The following is a 20,003-nucleotide window of genomic DNA, read 5'->3' on the forward strand; positions in this document are numbered from 1 at the left end:
ACGTGTGTTGTTTTCATTTTTAGAGGACTCAAAAATCAATGCGGAAAAAAATCGCAAGCCATTGAAATCGTTTCAAGTGCTTCTGGGAAATAGGGTGTTTTGATGCAGACGGAGGTGGTCAGTGATTTATACAGACTTCGGGTTGGCATTTAAGGCTGCACCTGAACACTTGGGAGCTTCTCACTCCCTGCTATCAGTTAGATGCGGCTTAGGCCCAGCACTGGCTGGATTTAGAAGGCGTAAACAGTCGAGACAACGTTGGAGGAGGAAAACCTGTCCAGATACATACCACATGCGCTGGTATGACTAATGCCCGATGTCTGGATTTTTTTTCCACGTTTGCGAGAATTATTTGGTTTTATGTACAGAAATGGCTTATCAAGGTGTTTTCTTATCGTGACAGCAGTTGAACATCAAGTAAACTATCTCTGCAGTTATTTATTGATACCGTCTGTGATGGAGCATATCAAGATATGGCCATGACGTTGGCAGCATCAAACCAATTGGAGATAAGGGGGATATTTTAACAGGGTATGAAGGGCATATCGCCCATTAAGAGATAAGTTGATCAGATGAAAACGTACAGCTCTTCACAAATGAATGGTCTCGTTGCCATTGCCCTTGGTCTCATACGAGTCGATACAACATTAAAAAACACAGTTATGTAGGCTTTTCCATTCAAATAAAAGCTACAAAAAAGCACATTTCAACCAAAAAGCACAATCCGCAGTATCATATTTGAAATCCTCGTACTCTAAAAGGACGTGTCTTGAAGCAGTGTCCAGTGCCCATTTAGAAGCTTACTGTATCCTTGCCATGTCAAAGCTCTTGGCTCACTGGTAGCGGAGGTTCAACCATGATTTGAAATGGAGACCTTAGAAACCACCAGAATCAGTCTCATTACAGCCTCTGCTCGCCACAAATCCTCTTGTAAGGTACCTGTGCCAAGCCCAGCTTTGTACAGAGTGCACCGTGGGGAAGTGTCCTCCATATCCCTTCTTGGTTGGATCCGCATTGAGGAAAGTCTGGAGTAGTTCCACCCCTTTATCCACCGAGCACCATCAGGGTTAAACCACGGTTGGTATGGGTTGGAGGTTGGAGGACCTGAGTTAACCCGTCTATACAATACAATGGTTCACCTCAGGTCTCTCAGCTGGGACTCTGCCAGCTTAACTGCCGGTCAGCTTAGGTGAGAACATTATGAGGCTCGTTGCTGTTTGTTTGTATTAACAAAATAAAACGTACCGGAAGAACACATAAAAGTCTCTTCCCCTCGACTTCCCGATTCAGTTTCCGATAAACAAAGGACTGCTATTCCTGCATTGGTTTTCCAAAGTTGTACAATGCAATGGAAAATTGGCCCCATTTGGAGGAGACAGATTTCCTCTCTGGGGGGGGGAGAGGTCACCATGGTGCCAGATAAGTGATCCGGTAAATCAGTTAGCAGGACACGCCAGACTCGCCCCCGCCCATATCCGTCGGAGAAGGTGTCAGCTCTCTTAGATCCCAAAAGGACCGTCCTTCGGTCTGAACGGATCAGACATTGGACGTTTCAAACCATAAGGCGCCTACCCACAGCCCAGACTCAAACCAACGGCAAATTGCTGAGCTGAAAACACCGAGCAGATCTGTACCCAAACTCGTCCGAGTCTACCAAAACCGCTTGACGCAGTACCCCACATCTAACCTTGTTAAGTGTTGAAAAGGGGGGTTATTAGTTAGTAGTCCCACAGTGGGAAGGAGAAGTCAGGAAAGGGTTCGGGTTCTATGTTCTGCTCCATTAAGATGCAACAGGAAACCGCGGCACCGTAACGTTGATGAAGTGGAGCCCGGCCATATGGGAGAGGAATTAGCAATACAGTGGTCCCTTTCTATCTGTTCACTTCACATGATGAGATTCATTGATGCACCGATCAACTTAATGACCTGTTTACAGATCATTAAGTTAAAGGAGAAGATGTAAAGAACTGGCATCATTCAGCAACCCTGGTGGCCAATATGTTAACTTTTATGGAAAGGATACATGGTGTGTGTGTGTGTGTGTGTGTGTGTGTGTGTGTGTGTTGTGTGTGTGTGTGTGTGTGTGTGTTGTGTGTGTGTGTGTGTGTGTGTGTGTGTGTGTGTGTGTGTGCGTGTGTTTATGTGCATGTATGTGTGTGCACGTGTGTGTGTGTGTGTGTGTGTGTGTGTGCGTGCGTGTGTTTAGCGTGTGTATACACTACATGTGCAGCCGAAGCATGCGTGTGTCTTTATATTACTTGCTAGTGGCTGGTTCCCATAACCGGCCATCAGCTGTATACACTAAGTGCATTTTAACAGCCGGAGGAGTGTGTAAGTGTGTGTTTTTGTGCCTGTGTGTGTGTGTGTGGGGCTGCTGAGAATATAAAGAGAGGAGCTCTGTTCAGCCGACCATGAGGCAGAGGATCAAGCTGAGGATCAGAGCCCTTCAGAGCTGACATCACGCTCCCCACACCCATGAGGAAGCTACGCTGTGAGGGAACAGGGCTGCTTTGGTGCTCTGCCACCACCATGATCACATTACATTACGCCGAGAGGGAGAGGGAGGCAGGGAGAGAGAGAGGGAGAGAGAGAGAGAGGGAGGGAGGGAGAGAGAGAGGGGGAGAGGGAGGGAGGGAGGGAGGGAGAGAGAGGGAGAGAAGGGAGAAGAGAGGGAGAGAGAGAGAGAGAGGGAGGGAGGGAGAGAGAGAGAGATGGGGAGAGGGAGGGAGGGAGGGAGGGAGAGAGAGGGAGAGAAGGGAGAGAGAGAGAGAGGGAGGGAGGGAGAGAGAGAGATGGGGAGGGAGGGAGGGAGGGAGAGAGGGAGAGGGAGAGGGGAGAGAGGGGGAGAGGGAGAGAGAGAGGGAGGGAGATCAGAGTCCCTGCTGAAAGTAGAAGCCTGTTTAACTTTAGATCCCAAACTCAGACAAACTTCATTTTATATACATTTAACACCTGTGGGTCTTAAAGCCGACTAGACCAGGAAGACCCATGTATAGATACGAGACTGAACAGGGTGTCTCTGTGCCTGTGCCTGTGCCTGTGCCTGTGCGTGTGCGTGTGCGTGTGCATGCATGCGTTTGTGTGCATGCATTCTAAGTGTGTGTTTTTGTGCGTGTGTGTGTGTGTGTGTGTGTGTGTGTGTATGTGTGTATCCACTTGTGTGTCACTGTGTGTGCATACATGTGTTTTTGCTGCAGATAATATCTGGTGTATTCGTGCTTTAAATTACTTCATACTACTTCCATACATTCCGAGCCAGCCCCCTGTGTTGGAGGGGAAAGGGCCCACATCAAAAGAAAGGGACCCCTTTCCTCAGGTGTTTCAAGGTTCAATGGGGACTAGCACAATGGGGGCCTTTGACCAGAGATGGAGACCTGTCACACACACTCTCTTGTGAATGTGAGTGGACTCATTTGAGATTCATTCCCCGTGGAAAAAACTAAAGATAAATGGCAATTACCACAAGAGGGGTCCTATTCAGCTAAACATAGAACTAATTGACTGGAACAAGGTGCAGGGACTTAATGGCCAGATACAGGGACTGTGTTGTGAAAACACACACTAAGTACTTTGTGAAGAGATTGCATTCTTGTTCTAATAGCACTGATAAGTATCTAATTAATCCTATTTACACCCACCCATCTACTAAAGCTATGTCTGTGTATGCTGTTAATAGTGGCAGAAAATTCACAAGACCATTTCCGGCCAGTGTTACAAAATACTTTGTTTGAGGAACGACTTGTACTGTATGTACTCATAATAACATAAAATCAACAAGTTGTCCACATTTCATCCGGGGAAATGAATCCTGTTCTTCCCAATAACACTGACACGGTTCCAAGAGCAACAGCGCTGATTCTCATGAGCTTAAAGGTTACTCTCAAATAGCACAGTATGGACAAACTAATGTGAACAAACAACTTGGTTTACAAAACGGCAGACATTATTCGTTCATCATCGTCGTTATGAGTCTGGCCCGTGACCGAGGGACCCAGAGCAACAACATTGGGAGCATAGTGTTTGAGAGCTCCAGGCCCCTCTGACTGTCCCAGGGGCCCGGGTTCACTCTGAGGGCACTGGTCAGGGGCCGTTTCAACCATCGGACATGAATAACTACGAGAATTCATTGGTATTTATTGTGCTTTTTCCGGCACCTCACGTATGTTCGCCCTGTGCGTCGCCCACTGAGTGCGACTACTGTTCCCGATGCCTCGCAGCTGAACTAAAACAGAGCCGGAACAACACAGGGTCTGTTAGATCAATGAGGCACACAGCCTTATGGCCGAGGGGAAGGGGGGGGGGGGGGGGGGGGGGGGGGGGGGGGTTGGCTGACCGCTGCTCTGTGATGGTGAGCCTCATCGTTGACCGGTTGGTGTGGGGTGGGGTGTTGAGGACCAGCGTCTAAGCTAGCTCCGAGTGACTCAACCACCGATGCTAGGGTTTGGACGACAGGAGTTTTTAAAAAACGAAATTCCTGGGAAGGACACCAAAAGTGGAATCGTGAAGTCAAAATATGTACGGGTTCTTGGGTAGCGGAGTTGGCGTCATTCTCTGGCGTTTTTCCGCGGCCGTGTCGTGTCATATAACTGAAAATTCCGCTCGTAACATTTTTCGACGGTTGCCTGGGAGGAGGTGAGGTTGTTCGTCTAATCGGGGCTGATAGGTCTGACCTCCAGCACGGGCACCACGTGAGGAAAGGGCATGGGCTGGTGGGCGTAGGAAAAGTGTGATAATGGCTAGAGAGAGAGCGAGAGAGAGAGAGAGAGCGAGAGGACGAATGGCCCGACTGACCACCCGGAAAAGGCAAAGAGAAGCAAGCCCTTGTGTTTACGCTATGGATTTGGCCGCGTGCTAGCAGACATCTTTAAAAGCAGATACCCGCGGCCTTTCGGGCCTGTGGGAACTTTTTAACCGCCGCGTCGAGTGATGCTCATATCCGTTACGGCCCCCTCGTCCAAGCACCGTTCAAAGGGCCGAATGAAGTGAAATTGACAGAAACACCGAAGGTTAATATCTAACTTTTCCCCCGGCTTCCAATGCTATCCTCTAATGAAGACATCCATTCTACGCTTTTTTTGTTGAGACGTTGCGGTTTCCATGCGCGCTGCCAAATAAAACACCTCTTTGGGTTACCAGTTTGTGGAGCCAGAGGCATGCTTGGTGCACAGGAAGTGTATGCCAGTGGGTCATTACAAGCGTCATTATCAATAGCAGTCATCCACACGCTACTTTTGTGGACGACCTGCGTGTTGTTAGATGTACTGTACAGCCCATTCTTTTGTTTCAGCAACTCTAAACAAACTGGCTGATTAGAAAAGGGATTTCGTTACAGATTCGCGTTTAATCCCGAGCGAGCACACCTGCGTTCGTGACCGGAACTTAAATCCTATATGGGGCGTATCATCCTTAGTTGTTAATTCGGTTCCTTTGATTTTACACAGATACCTTAATATATTTTATGTGAGTTTAACGATGTTCTCTGGCAGTGTGGTAAATGAACATCGACGCGCTTGAAGCTTGGAAACATGTTTCCATATTTGCTCCAACATAAGCAGAATCTCCAGAGCTTTTTACACGTTTGTTAAGGACCAGCTGTTTTACAGGCTTGTTTTCCGTACAGTACACCCCAGTGTGAATAGTTTCCACGGTGACGTAATGAGGCATGACTCATTAGTGCAGGTTAATGTAGGACGGCCGTGCTGTTTTGTGCGCTCTGGTTGTGATCCTGATTCAGATTCCTGATTGTGATATCTGATTTCTGATTCTGTTTTTGATTTTGATTCTGCTGTTATGTTTTTTGCGCTCTGATTGTGATTCTAATTCTGATTTGTGTTTGTGATTGTGATTTGTGATTGTGATTCGGATCTGTCATTTTTTTATTGTGATTTGTAATTTTGATTCCTGATTGTGATCCCCTGCAGAAGGACGTGAAGGACGTGTTCACCGCCATCAGCTTCGAGGTGGCCTACAGCCTGGGCAAGCACGTCTTGGAGGGGCTTCGGGCGGACACCTGCCCGCCCTGGCCCCCGTGCTGCGCTGGAAGAAGGGCGGCAAGATCGCTGCGAAGAACGAGGTGAGGTGGCCAAGTTGTGTCGGTAACGCTTTACAATAGGGCTACATTAAGTAACGATTAATTCACATTGCTGGACCATTACATAACTGTTAATCAGTCCCTCCAGAAAAATGCGGCGTTTTTTTGTGATTGTTGTGGCCAAAAATTCCTTGTTTGCAGCACGTTTTCTTAGAAAATGCCATGATTATGCGGCGAAAGTGCGGCATATTTTAAAAAATGCGGCCCCCGCATGAATATGCAGACTTTGGCTGATTATGCGTTGAATTATGCAATCACATAATCACGTTTTTTCTGGAGGGACTGGTTAATGAACTGTTAGTTAGTTACTTTTACAGTGTTAACTTACAATACTTAATGGTTAATTGATGTACCCTTATTGTAAAGTGTTATCAAATGTGTCATAAAGGCACTGGTGATCAAAGTAGTCATCTTTATCATTATCTGACCTCAACTGTTTGCATTGAATCGCACTATTGGTCGGCAATTCCAGTGATGTACAATTATACATGAAGTTGTATTAAGTGAAAACATCAGCTGTTCAATGTCAGCGCTGCGATCCTGTTCTGACATCGGCTCCTCTTGTAACCTAATCCAACAACTTCAGAAAAAACCTTTACAATAGCACGGCGTCCGTTCTCCACACATTCTGGTTCCGTTCATTTCCCCCGATTATTTGGGTTGAAACTAACCTCACCACACGCTTCACGGCTGTGTGTGAAACACAACCCGTGGCACGTCTTGCCCATTACCTGGCTATGCATGTATGCAATACCTTGCGGTTAGGGTTATAATGACTGGAGGCCCGCACCAGCTCAGCCTGGGGGGGGGGCATGTTGACTTTAACCTGAGGTGGAATTCGAAGTCGACTGATTGATTTATTTTCTTAGCACCCTGCTCTGGGTCGACCGCAACACGGTGCTTCTCGAGGTGCCAGTGCTCTCCAAAGCATTTGTGGCCTCCATTCATCAGGGATTCTGTAACACTCAATAACAGGCAACCGAACGTGTCGTCCACGTGTCTCAATAAGAGATTTAAATTTAGCAGACGCTTTTATCCCAAGTGACTTACACACCTCGACGGCGGATTCGACCATGGCGACATCTAGCTCATCGGGAGCAGTAAGGGTTTAGGTTCTTGCTCAGGGACACCTCGACACTCAGCTAGGAGGATCCGGGGGTTCGAACTAGCAACCTAGCGGTTACGAGTCAACCGGCTCTACCTCCTGAGCTAAGCTGATCCACCCGCGACGGCTTGTCATTCGTAGCCGGATCGACGGGCGTCCTAGTTCACTCGCTGCTTCAGAGAAGCAACACTCCGCCCCGGTTCTGAGCTGTTTGTGTATGTAGGGCAGAACATCATGAGGTCACTCACACTGTGTACGTTTCTGTGTTCCAGACTTTCTTTGAGAAGAACTGCCTGTCGGACGACTGCGCCGCGGACCTGAGACTCAGCGGCCAACTCTTGCTTTCTGGGTACTTATACGCGTGTATAAATACATCTATAGATATGTGTATAAAATTCAACTTTACTTCTTGACAGTTTATGGCCGGCTGAGTTCCTTCACTCTGGCCGTCGCTCCCAGTTGTGAGGGAACAATCTGACGTAATAGACCCAGCAACCCCGGGGCGTGGGGAACAGGGCAGCCATGACGCATGCTCAGCTCCAGAGAACTGGAGCGCGGCCACAGTTTTTCCCTCTCCTTCTTTTATAATTTCCCCCCCGTCCCCCTATCAGTCCTACTGCCATTTTGTCAACAAACACATGCAACTTCACAATCCTAAAGAGAAGAAAAAAAGTAAACGCTTAAAATCGGCATAACTTCCCCAGGGTTTTCCTACAGCGATGAGTTCATGGAGCACATCCTGTATACTCCGCCCCGTCTATGTGTTAGGTCACCGAATTACATTGTTCTAGTGTGTGTGTGTGTGTGTGTGTGTGTGTTTCCTTTAGGTTGCACAGCAAGCCCCACTTGGCACTGGAGGGTTAGGAACATCTCCCTCAATCTCACCGTCTCCAACACCGGAGATGACGCGTATGACACCAACATCTACTTCAACTTCTCCAGGGAGGTGTTCTACATCAACTTCTGGCAGAAGGTGTGTTTTCTTAACGTGTATGTGTGTGTGTGTGTGCGTGTGTGTGTGTGTGTGTGTGTGTGTGTGTGTGTGTGTGTGTGTGTGTGTTGTGTGTGTGTGTGTGTGTGTGTTCACGTGTATGTGCGTGTTTGGGTCTTTGTGTGTGTGTGCGTGCGTGCGTGCGTGCGTGCATGTGTGTGTTTGGGTCTTTGTGTGTGCGTGCGCGCCTGCATGTGTGCTCTTCTATGTGTGCATGTGTTTGTAAATTTGCATTTTTGTGTTTGGGTCTTTGAGTGTATGTGCTTGTTTGGTTATTTTTCTGTGTGTATAGGTGCTTGTGTGTATGTGCATGTGTGTGTCTTTGAATGTTTATTTTTGTGTGTGTGTGTGTGTGTGTGTGTGTGTGTGTGTGTGTGTGTGTGTGTGTGTGTGTGTGTGTGTGTGTGTGTGTGTGTGTGTGTGTGTGTGTGTGTTTGTGAATGTAGTATTTAAATGCGAGCTGTATATTTATTTACCGTGGTGCTATTTGTTGAAGTTGGTGCAGTTTGTGATCCATTCTGTCGTCCTGAGAGCAGAGGATGCAGACTGGAGGTTCAGTGTTTGTGTGTCAGTGGAATCTGAGGAGGGGAGCCAGGATGGCTCTGGAGAACGGCTGCATAATTGTACACTTGGTCAGAAATACCCATATTCTTACATCTGAGGCAATTAGCATCAAAGACAGCAGCAGACTGCAGAAGCTGCTTTAATGTAAGAAACAGATACTGTTATCTGTCAACATGGGCCCTTAAGAAAGGTATTAAGTGTACCGAAAGCCTTTCGGGATGCGTAATGCTTTGCTTTATCGCATTATACGTTGTTATATATTTAGATGGTATCTGTAAACATTGCGTCGTTGGTTTCGGCTTTACATTGTCAATGTACGATATACAATAGTGGATCAGCTTAATCTACGATGCAGAAATCAAACCAAACAAACAAACTTTATTTTAATCCCATGAATAATTAAACGGAACTGGCGCATGGTGCAAACACTATAAGGTCCATACAGCTCACCAGATATCAGCATTTATTATCCTCATCATCTGCATTGAAGGGCATCCTAAAGAGTCTTCAGACCATCAGTCTAAAGATACAGCATCACTGATGTATGGTGGAAGGAACGAGAAGCACAGAGCAGAGATAAACAGCCATGACTTAAGGACCAGTTAACGGGTTTGAACACTGGAGAGGAGCCGAGAGGGCCTCGCTACAGCAGCAGCAGAAGTAGAAGTAGAAAATGTTTAATGTGGGGGGACAAAAAAAATTACACTGGCTGACCCCAGGTCACACGAGGATAGCAGTTATCTTAATTAACCTCCCGCACAATCAGACAAGCTCTTAAGGGGGGATCGCACGCTGAGCGATGTAGCATCTATTAAAGCTACTGTAATGATAATGAATTCAGACTAATTATCCCATGAAATGAGGGTAGGGAGGGAGGTGATGAACTGGTATAATAACAGAGTCAACGCAGGCAAATGAAGCCTTCAGATCTCTAGTGCGCTACACATAAAACCACACCGACCATTGGCTGAAAGGGGAGGCCCACAGGGCACAGCCTGGACATTCGAACTGTAACTCAGATTCAAGGTCCACCTCTCAATATCCCAGAGACCGCTCCTTTTTCGTTTTGTATGCTGTATGTTATGTCACGCTACGCTACGCTGCTCTTCTCTGTGACCTGCGTGTGACCCGCTAGTCTGCGTGTGACCTCGACCAAGTGATTTGTTTCCCATCCTTCATCTTTTATGGACACATATACCTGAAACAGCCGTAGAGTTTCCCCGAGGTTGTGTGTGTGTGTGTGTGTGTGTGTGTGTGTGTGTTTGTGTGTGTGTGTTGGTCTGTGAGTCTATGTAAGGTGTTTTTTATCTGGAAGCCAGTCGGCGGGATGAATGGAAACCGGTGTGCACCTGGGTTTGCATCTGCTCCATCACTTCTAGCGAAGACAGCAGCAGACTTTATGAAAAATCGGATCCAGACAGATGCAGCCTCCGCGTATGATGTACTCCCCGTCGATGCACTGTATATGCACTGTATATTTCCTTAGGATTAGGATTACAGTTCAATGGACAATTTAATGGAAGTGACATCATGGTTAGGAATGAGTCGACCTTTAGAGGCACGGAGTTTCCAGAGGCTCACCCCGTGTTTGCATTGGAACCTGACAAGTCCGGGGCGACGGGCTACTCTGAGCAAATGGAACCGGCAGGGAGTGCGGTGGAGAAGGTGACGAGGGAGCGACAGGCCCAGTTATGCTACTGTTTACCAAAGCCCGACGTCTCCCATTGCTCCCACGACTCCCAAGGAAGTCCGGGGTGTTGTTGACACAACCCCCTTTCTGTGACGGGGTCGAACTCTGTCCCTAAATCCGCCCGGTGACTCCAATTTAGTATTTTTTTTGTGAACCGCTCGGGGCGTGCGAGAGATAGGAGAGATCTGCTATCGTTCTGTTGCTCTTGCAACACTAGCCGTCCGACTTCGTCCTGGTGGAGGTGAATTACTTTCAGGAGCTGATCATCGCCCGGGCCCCCCCCCCCCCCCCCCCCCCCCCGCCCCCCCCCCCCCCCCCGCGGGGATCCACGAGACGCTGGGTTGATTTGCTCGGCTTTGTTTGGTTAGGCTGTTTTTTTTTTTTCCTGTCTTTATGAAATATCGGAGACTGTAGTTATTTTCCCAGCTTACCCAGGAGCCAATGTCGGGGCAGTGATGCCGTTGTTTATCTTTCCATCGGGTTTTAATAAGACTCCCTTCCCGACGGAGAATGGATAAAGAACGCCGGTGTCTCGGTGTACAGTGCTGCCAACGATGATTGCAAATGAAATAATAACTTGATTTGAAAGAAATCGGTGTTCTGCTTATTTTTGGTATTGTAAGTTATAATTTTAAGTATATAAACTATAAAACCCGCAAAGTTCATTGTTTGACTGACGTCGTCGACACTAAAACCAAGTGAGGTGAGGTGATAAACTCATCTCCTGGATAGCTTTACATGTTTATCCTCGCCTAGACAGTACCTTTCACCAACCACCAGTAAATAGGCTCCATCTTTAGGTCAACCTGCTGCTATGTCTGCATCAAGGCTTAGTGTCGTCCTTTCCCAAACAGCTTGAATCACGGGTCACTCTCCTTTAATCTAGGAGCGGATTGATGTAAAGTGTGCCTTCACACATGTTGTAAATGTCGGGGCTAATCCTCCAGCAGTAGACGCTGGTAGATAGTGGAAAGTTGTGAGTGACCCTTTTGGAAAGGTCAAGAGCGCGGGATTGCTGGAGTACATCGAGACACGCAGTAAACCTAAAATACAGGTCTCGCGTGTATTGTCATTCTCACGAAGAGAAACACGGCTCTGCGTCGAAAGGCTCCTGCCGACAGTGAAAGGAGTATAAACAAAAGTCAGTGATGGTTAATGGACCTGCCATTCGTCGAAAACCCTGCCGTGAATTTCTCCCCCGAAATAGAGACAGAGCAGACAGTGTCAGTAAAGGGTGAGAATGTGAGGGACTGTTAAGCATGTCACGCTATATCATACTCTCTCTCTCTCTCTCTCTCTCTCTCTCTCTCTCTCTCTCTCTCTCTCTCTCTCTCTCTCTCTCTCTCTCTCTCCCCCCCCCTCTCTCTCTCTCCTCTCGTCCCGTCTCTCTCTCTCCTCTCTCTCTCTCATCCTCCCCCTCGAGCTCCTCCCGCCATATGTCAACCCTCCCTTTGCTCTCTCGCGGCAGCTAGGTGCATGATGGGTAAACAGGACATCACTTCCCTCCCCCACTTCCCCCCGGTCCTCCCCCAGTCCTCCCCCAGTCCCCCTCCGGCCCCCCCCCCCAAGTCCGCAAGGAGGGACACTGGTGTTTTCACAGCAGCACGGAGGTATACAGGAAATAGAGAGAATTCCAACCCTGCCAGTCGCCCAACCCATCCCCAGAAGCCCCCACCCCCCCAAAAGAATCCTCCAACCCTACTCCAGCCCTTGCTTATCCTCCCAGACCACACCCCACCCAAGGGGGCTCACCCTGGGATCCCTGCTGCTTGTTTTAGGAAGACAAAGTGCAGTGATGAAGGGCAGTCCAGGTTTCTATCGCTCCCCGGCCGGCGGGGAAGAATCTGCTGAATCAGGGGATGGCGAATCAGCCTTGTGTGTGTGATGTGTGTGTTTGATAAGTGGCTCTTAAATGTGTCAACACAGGAAGCACACAATATGGAACCGTCTCCCCTTTTCTCCGTCCTGCTCTGTTATTGTTGTTCTGGAGGAATGCGTGCGGCGTATGAAGTCTTGAGTTCCAGCCAGCCTGTTTTGGAGGCGGACGGCGTTACCTTCGGCCGACATCGTGAGGTGGTCCAGGAGCTGTCGCTCTCTAGCCGAGGTCCTATCAATCGTTTGGGTCGTTGGGGAATAGCGTCAGGGGCCGCTTGTGTGTGCGACGCACACACACGGGGCCAGTACACGGAGCTTCACTGAAGTGTTGCCGAAAGAATTCCTCCTCCTCGCGGGGGTCAAGGCCCGAATGTTTAGACAGCGCAGCCGGCGAAGCTCCGCTCTGTTTAGACAAGGCTCCCAAACACACGGCCGGGAGGCCTTCCAATTACCCTTCCAAAAAGATTTGTCTTTCCCCGCTTTTCTTTGTCCCATCTTTGCGTTTCTTCTAAAATAACGTGCATTTACAAAAAGTGTGTGTGTGTGTGTGTCAGTCTTTGGGTGTGTGTGTGTGTGTGTGTATGTGTATACACTTGTGTTGGTGCGTGCGTACGTGTGTTGAAACACATGTGCCCCATGCCTGATTGCTTCAATCATACTTTTATCTGGCGAGAACTCTGCAGCAGCACATTTTTGCCGCCTGGCGCCTTTCATTCTGAATCTGTCCCTCTCTCTCTCACTCACAATCTCTGTCTCTCTCTCCCTCTGTCTCTCTCTCTGCCTCTGTCTCTGTCTCTGTCTCTCTCTCATACTCTCTTGTCTGCTTCCTCCTCCCTGTTTCTTGTGCAGGAAGAGAAGGGCATTTCCTGTGAACTGGTCGAACTGGACTTCCTGAAATGCAGCGTGGGATTTCCGTTCATGAGAGCGCAAACCCAAGTGGAGACAACCGCAGGGAAGCCCAGAGACACAATGCCTCTACAGGGCCTCACCATTACACCAAAACCCTGCCCACAGCCGTGTCTCTACTCTACTACTGCTCTACGCGGTTCCTCACCCCCAGCGCCTCGGTATTTATAGACGCCGTAATGATTTGCGAGCTCAGCAGGAGCCCGGTGTGAACGTCGTGGCTCCTGCTGCCTGGGGTCGGCTGCTTGGTTTTGAATTATACGCCCACCTTTAGGTCTTGACGTGAAGCGTCACGGCCTGAGCAATGTCTGGGTCCCTAAACTCCCGTCTCCTGCCTCCTCCCGCAGTATCACCTGGCCGTCATCTTCGACACCAGCCGGTCTCCGGGGAAAATGACACGCTGCGGTTTCTGGCCCAAGCGAAGAGGTTAGGATTAACGTTCTTAGCTAGATTGTCAGGTCACTTGTTTAGCACACAGAAATCAGAAGGGAATGCACTCGTGTTCATAATGCATGTCATCCAATGCATGGTAAGTCCTTCAGTGAGTTTATTTTTTTTGCTGCTCCATATCCATTCAGGTGGCGTAATATTAATCCAGTGAAAAGCTGAAATCCATTTATTTTTTGGATTTGTAGGTAGTAAATGCACTCGCCCACAGTTGGATTGCATCGCTGACAATAACAAACCTCGAAATCCATATCCACTTTGCCGCAGACTCAGTACACTGTTTATTTTGGCGTGGCAATAATCGCTCATCGATTTTTGCAATCAGAAAGCATTTGTAAATAATGTGAGGGGGATAAATGAATATCATAAGCTCCTTATATAACCTTACCTCCCCCTCTTTTATTTAGCTCTCAGTTGTCTTCTATCTCTCTCCCTCTATTCCCTCCTTCATTATTCATTACTCTCTCTCTCTCTCTCTCTCTGTCTCTCTCTCTCTCTCTCTCTCTCTCTCTCTCTCTCTCTCTCTCTCTCTCTCTCTCTCTCTCTCTCTCTCTCTCTCTCTCTCTCTCTCTCTCGTCTCTATCTCATTCTCCTCATTCTCTCTCTCCCTTCCCATTTATTAACCACTGACAATTATAACCCCCTAAATCCATACCAACTTTACTTTGGACTCAATAAACTGTTTATTTTTGCTTAGCAATAATCGCTTATCGACCTTTGCACGCAGTAAGCGTTTGTCAAGAATGTCAGGGAGATACATTAATAGCCCTAGCTTATACATCTGTAACATATCATTGTATTAGTGTAGAATGGATTTTAAAAGGAGCTGAGTGACTCTACGTCTGTGTCTGTTGTTGCAGTGCGAACCCTGAGCACAAACTGGAGGACAACACGTTGGACCTCTCCCTGCCTCTGATCCACGAGGTCGACACCACCCTCACCGGGTAAGACACTTTCAAGACTTAAGCACAAACAGCTTTATCACTGCAGAGATGTCTGTTTACCATTAGAGAAACCCCACCCGTGGTGTGTGTGTGCGTGTGTGTGTTTGTGTGTGTGTGCTGTGTGTGTGTGTGTGGGATTTGTCCTTTGTGTGTGTGTGTGTGTCTTTGTCTGTGTGTTTGTGTGCGTGCGCGGGTGCGTGCGTGTGTTTGTGTGTGTGGGCCACATGTTTTATCGGTTAGAATTAATAGAAACTAGGATTGGCGTTCCTGAGCTGAAGGGGGTGATGGGAGGTGATGAGACATCGGAGGGGGGGCCGGACGGTAGGGGGGGATGTAGTTTGAAGTCTGGAAGTTCCTCTCTTTGAAAATGCTCTTATCTCCAGCCCTCTATCACTCCTGGTGCTGTTGGTTCAGAGAGAGGCTCCCCATGCAGCAGGAGGGCTCAGGCAGCTGATAAAGCTGTCTGTTGTCTTTAGAAGCCGCAGAAAAAAACGGAAAGGAAGGGAAAGATGGGCAGAGCTGACTCATGTCACAACAGCCGAGGAAAACTCCCACGGGGAGGAAAGAACAAAACCTCCACAACATCGCTTTGGACCACCTCAAACACCGTTTTTTTTTCTGACATTCGCTATTTGTTATTTTGTTGTTGTTGCATTCAAACAAAGCAGAGGCTTTTTGGGATGCGTGTACACATTCTTTAAACCAGCCCCCCCCTGGTTCTGCTGGGATCTAGTCTAAACACTAACCATTGATCTGGTTCTGCTGTGATCTGGTCTAGTCATTGATCTGGTTCTGCTGTGATCTGGTCTAAACACTGGCCTGGTTCTGCTTTGATCTGGTCTAGTCATTAATCTGGTTCTGCTGTGATCTGGTCTAAACACTGTCCTGGTTCTGCTGTGATCTGTTCTAATCCTTGATCTGGTCCCTCACAGAGTGGTGAGCCCCAGCTCCTTCGTCTACGGCAGCTCCGTGGACGCCTCGCGCTTCGTCCAGCTGGAGGACATGGAGTGCAACTTCCAGCCCCTCAACCTCACCTTCCAGGTACCGGAACACACGGGAATCAGGGCATGATGCTACAGGATTCACTACAGGATTCACTACAGAACAGGATGCTACAGGATTCACTGCATGATTCACTACAGGATTCACTAAAGGGATTCACTACAGGATTCACTACAGCACTCACTACAGTATTCACTACAGTATTCACTACAGTATTCACTACAGTATTCACTAAGGATTCACTACAGGATTCACTACAGGATTCACTGCAGGATTCACTACAGGGCATGATACTACATTACAGTATTATACAGTACATGATGCTGCAGGATTCACTACAGTGTTCAGTACAGAGTACATGATGCTGCAGTATTTACTATAGTATTATACAGCACATGGTGCTACAGATTTCACTGCAGGATTCACCACAGTACATGATGCTACAGTATTCACTATAGTATTATACAGTACATGATGCTGCAGTGTTCACTACAGTATTCTTAAGTACATGACGCCACAGCAATGAAGAAGCACTCATGTGCCTCCTGCATGCATCTGGTAAATATTAAAAGGTATTTATAGGTATAATAAAGCAGTACCATGGGTACATTGCCATGAGAACATTTCAGCCACAATGTCGACAGCCATAGGGTGTAATATGGATTATGATATTGTGTATGTACGAGTATCTAACTCTTGTCTGTCGGTCTTCCTATGCCTCTCTCTCTCTCTCTCTTTCTATCTCTCTCTCCCTCTCCCTCTCCCTCTCCCTCTCTCTCTCCCTCTCTCCCTCTCCCTCTCCCTCTCCCTCTCCCTCTCTCTCTCTCTCTCTCTCTCTCTCTCTCTCTCTCTCTCTCTCTCTCTCTCTCTCTCCCTCTCCCCCCTCCCCCTCCCCCTCTCCCTTCTCTCTCCCCCTCCCCTCCCTCTCTCTCTCTCTCTCTCTCTCTCTCTCTCTCCCTCTCCCTCTCCCTCTCTCTCTCTCTTTCTATCTCTCTCTCCCTCTCCCTCTCCCTCTCCCTCTCTCTCCTCCCTCTCTCCCTCTCCCTCTCCCTCTCCCTCTCCCTCTCCCTCTCTCTCTCTCTCTCTCTCTCTCTCTCTCTCTCTCTCCCTCTCCCCCTCCCCCTCCCCCTCTCCCTCTCTCTCCCCCTCCCTCCCTCCCTCTCTCTCTCTCTCTCTCTCTCTCTCTCTCCCTCTCCCTCTCCCTCTCCCTCTCCCTCTCCCTCTCTCTCTCTCTCTCTCTCTCTCTCTCTCTCTCTCTCTCTCTCTCTCTCTCTCTCCCTCTCCCTCTCCCTCTCCCTCCCTCCCTCCCTCTCTCTCTCTCTCTCTCCTCTCTCTCTCTCTCTCTCTCTCTCTCTCTCTCTCTCTCTCTCTCTCCCTCTCCCTCTCCCTCCCTCCCTCCCTCCCTCCCTCTCCCTCCCTCAGGTGATCAACAACGGCCCCAGCAGGCTGCCGGGCTCCACGGTGGACATCAGGCTCCCCAACCGCCTGTCGGGCAGCGGGGCCGACATGTTCCACATCCTGGACACGCAGGTGGGCGTCGCCCGCCGTCCTTCCGTCCACACCTCCCCCCCCCCCCCCCCCCCCCCCCCTCCACCCACAGCCTCACACATTCCCCTGTCCGCAGATCCCACCCACAAACCTGTGTGCGGTTCTGTGTGTGTTCCCCTGGCGTCAGAGTTGCCTTAACTTTGCTCCCACGTTTTAGCCGCTGAAGCAGCTAAAACGGGGCGCTTAACCTACGGGGCGGGGGGGGGGGGGGGCGAGGGAGCGAGGGAGAGCGAGGGAGAGAAAGGGGGAGAAAGGGGGTCTCGTAGCGCAGGGCGATTAGCCCAGAGCGCACTGGGCGGCCGGCGAGCCAATGAAAACGCCGGGCCGCCCAGACGTGTTGATTCAGTCCCTGAAGCTACCGGGCGGCGGGTTTTGTCTCACAACAGCCCCGCATTTAGACAACGAAAGCCAACACCTCCACCAGAGGCCAGATGTTTGCATAACCCTTGCACCGCTGCTTTCTTATAGGTAGGTCGTGGGTGGTGGGGGGGCGGGGGGGGGGGGGGGCTCAACCTGTTAATTGTATTTACTGCGAGTGGGTGGACCTGAAGGGGGGAAAGGGGGGTTGGGGTGGAGGGGAGGGGGGGGGGTCCGCCTTATCCCACCCTGCCTGCGCCCATCTGGAACCACTTGAAGGGATCACACAGCTTGAACGGAACAGGGCGCAGGGCACCTGCTGAGCTACCGCCGGCTACTGCCCCCCCACGGTACGCACAAGACCAGCTCACACACACGCACGGTGACACACGCACAAGACCAGCTCACACACACGCACGGTGACACACGCACAAGACCAGCTCACACACACGCACGGTGACACACGCACAAGACCAGCTCACACACACGCACGGTGACACACGCACAAGACCAGCTCACACACACGCACGGTGACACACGCACAAGACCGGCTCACACACACGCACGGTGACACACAGACAAAATCAGCTCACATGCACGCACAATGACACACACACACAACCAGCTCACACACACATGGCGACACACACAAAACCAGCTCACACACCCGCACGGCGACACGCACACACACGCCGACACACACGTATTACGCTCAGGTACGCGCACGGCGACACACACATAACCAGCTCACACAAACACGCGCAAACACACACATGCACACGCATGCGGATTTGCATAGGGGAGACACACTTACACACGCATATACAGGCGGATATGAATGGGTAGACACACACACACACGCACACGCAGACACACACATGCTCACATGCGCGGACGCACACAGACAAACACACGTGTGAGTTGTAAACACAGCAGCGGCACTCTGGAACTGTTGCACGTACAGGTTTTTACGGCCAGCTGTGGGGCCCTTTTTGAAACACAAACACACTCACACACAACCTCTCGCTGTGTCATTCTGACGGTTCTAAGAATACGATGCATTTGTTTCCCTGTAGAGAACTCAGCTAAGATTCGTACAGCTGATGAGTTAGAGCTACAGTTCAGGATAGAGCCTGGCTGCTCCGAAGCAGAGAGCGCCAACAAGAGACGCTGCTGCGGAAAGACGGGAGAGACGGGAGGGCTCAGGACACAGGGTGTGCCCACTGTCCACCTTATTTAGAGCTCATGGTGGTGGCGGAGGTGGTGGTGGTGGGGCCGGAGGGAGAGGCCAGTGGAGCGGAGAGGTGGGTTCTGGGGGGGGGGGGGGGGGGAGTTGAGGAGAAATCGGTCCCTCTGGGCCGAGTCATAAAGAGCAGCCTCCTCTAAATCACTCCATATGGGAGTCCTGTTCTGTGTGGGCAGGCTGGTGGAGGGAGGGAGGGGTGGGGAGGGTGGGCACCAGGACTTCCTGTCAGCGCTGCGCAGACAGAGAACAATGGTGGGCTCTCAGGCTCGCTGGAGGTGACCGAAGGCAATCAGAGTTTCCTTCACCGCGTCATAAAAGCGAACACCTCTGGGGAGCTTCTCACGCTCCAAGACGTCACCCCTTGAGAAAAAAAACGACAAATCTAAAAACGAACCAACGAAATGAAAAGTCCTGATCTCGTGCTAGATGTCCATGGTCAAACAGTGTGTGGGCGGGTTTGTGTTTGTGTGTGTGTGTGTTAGTGTGTTTAAGTGTGTTTGTTTGACGGTTACTCTCACGCTCCATCCAGGTGGCCAATGGCAGGGGGAACTGCACGCTCCACAAGAACCCCTCGCCCTGCACCATTCCCCAGGACCAGGAGAGCATCTTCCACACCATATTTGCCTTCTTCACCAAGTCGGGGCGCCGGGTCCTGGTAAATATACTCCCACCCCTGGTGTTTACTTTAACTCTCTCCCCGGGTCGGAGGGGGTCAGCGGAGCCCCCAGGGGAATCCTTAACCGCTCACTTTACCATCTGTTCATCACACGTTACTCTCTCTGTCTTTATCTTGTGTTGTGACATGTGTTGTGGAAATGGGTCGTTTTTTCACCGTTTGTAACTTTTTGCTGAGCACTTTGTGACTCTCACTTTGTGATGCTCTGGAGAGGTGCTCTACATATACATTGTACTAACTTATCGACTGGCTTCTCTCTCTTGCTGCCTTTATCTCTCTGATGTCTCTCTCTCAATGTATTTCATCTCTCTCGCTCGCTCTCTCTCTCTCTCTCTCTCTCCTCTCTCTCCCCCCTCTCTCTCTCTCCCCCCCTCTCTCTCTCTCCCCCCCTCTCTCTCTCTCCCTCCCCCTCTCCTCCCCCCCCCCCCCCCCCCCCCCCCCCCCCCCTCTCTCTCTCTCTCTCTCTCTCTCTCTCTCTCTCTCTCTCTCTCTCTCTCTCTCTCTCTCTCTCTCTCTCTCTCTCTCTCTCTCTCTCTCTCCTCTCTCTCTCTCTCTCTCTCT

At 49.8% G+C, this 20,003-nt stretch overlaps 1 protein-coding gene across 1 annotated transcript in view; it reads left to right on the forward strand.

Moving 5' to 3' along the window:
- Window positions 1–20,003, forward strand: part of itga9 (integrin, alpha 9) — a 60,979-nt gene that overhangs the window by 32,807 nt on the left and 8,169 nt on the right. The window contains 12 exon segments of the mRNA XM_030379312.1: window positions 5,922–5,990; window positions 5,993–6,073; window positions 7,469–7,545; window positions 8,024–8,050; window positions 8,052–8,169; window positions 13,166–13,252; window positions 13,570–13,597; window positions 13,600–13,648; window positions 14,530–14,613; window positions 15,546–15,654; window positions 17,038–17,145; window positions 19,296–19,421. Of these exon segments, the coding sequence (XP_030235172.1) occupies window positions 5,922–5,990; window positions 5,993–6,073; window positions 7,469–7,545; window positions 8,024–8,050; window positions 8,052–8,169; window positions 13,166–13,252; window positions 13,570–13,597; window positions 13,600–13,648; window positions 14,530–14,613; window positions 15,546–15,654; window positions 17,038–17,145; window positions 19,296–19,421 (963 nt within the window).

This window comes from Gadus morhua, chromosome 15, assembly GCF_902167405.1.
Source record: "Gadus morhua chromosome 15, gadMor3.0, whole genome shotgun sequence".
NCBI lineage: Eukaryota > Metazoa > Chordata > Actinopteri > Gadiformes > Gadidae > Gadus > Gadus morhua.